At 44.4% G+C, this 444-nt stretch overlaps 1 protein-coding gene across 1 annotated transcript in view; it reads right to left on the bottom strand.

The window, feature by feature from the left end:
• Positions 1 to 444, bottom strand: part of LOC109354003 — a 24,746-nt gene continuing 24,302 nt past the window's right edge. Inside the window, exons 2-3 of the mRNA XM_019596360.1 lie at positions 161 to 263; positions 1 to 105 (exon numbers count right to left, since the gene is read on the bottom strand). Of these exons, the coding sequence (XP_019451905.1) occupies positions 1 to 105; positions 161 to 263 (208 nt within the window). The remainder of the gene's footprint in view (positions 106 to 160; positions 264 to 444) is intronic.

Raw genomic sequence — 444 nt, forward strand, 5'->3', positions numbered from 1 at the left:
TCAAACAACTTTTTCCAGTCCAACAACTGCATTGGTTTCACCACAATATTTCTGAACCTTAAGAGGGGATGTCTGCTCCAATCCGGATACTGATGGTGTTTGAATCTGGTGATCATCCACACATACAACAGTTGAGTACAACATCAGATTTTGAAATGACCTTTTTCATGACACCTTTGGAACGATAACAGGGTCTCTGCCACAATGGCTGGGACTGGGTTAGTTCCAAACGACCTGAACTTTGCGAACACAACAATGGCCGCCTGATCGATCATGTCATGGACAAATGGGAACAAGATCATGCCATAGACTGCCAAGGCGAATGCTGGTTTGAACAACTCCCATTTTCCTTGCTCCGCTGTTTGACTGATATGTATCTTCAAAAATTTCCACCTGAGCCCAAAGGTCATCCCCTGTTTGATGATGTTAGTCGAACTTGGGCGT

The sequence above is a fragment of the Lupinus angustifolius genome, chromosome LG08 (genome assembly GCF_001865875.1).
Source record: "Lupinus angustifolius cultivar Tanjil chromosome LG08, LupAngTanjil_v1.0, whole genome shotgun sequence".
Taxonomy (NCBI): Eukaryota; Viridiplantae; Streptophyta; class Magnoliopsida; order Fabales; family Fabaceae; genus Lupinus; species Lupinus angustifolius.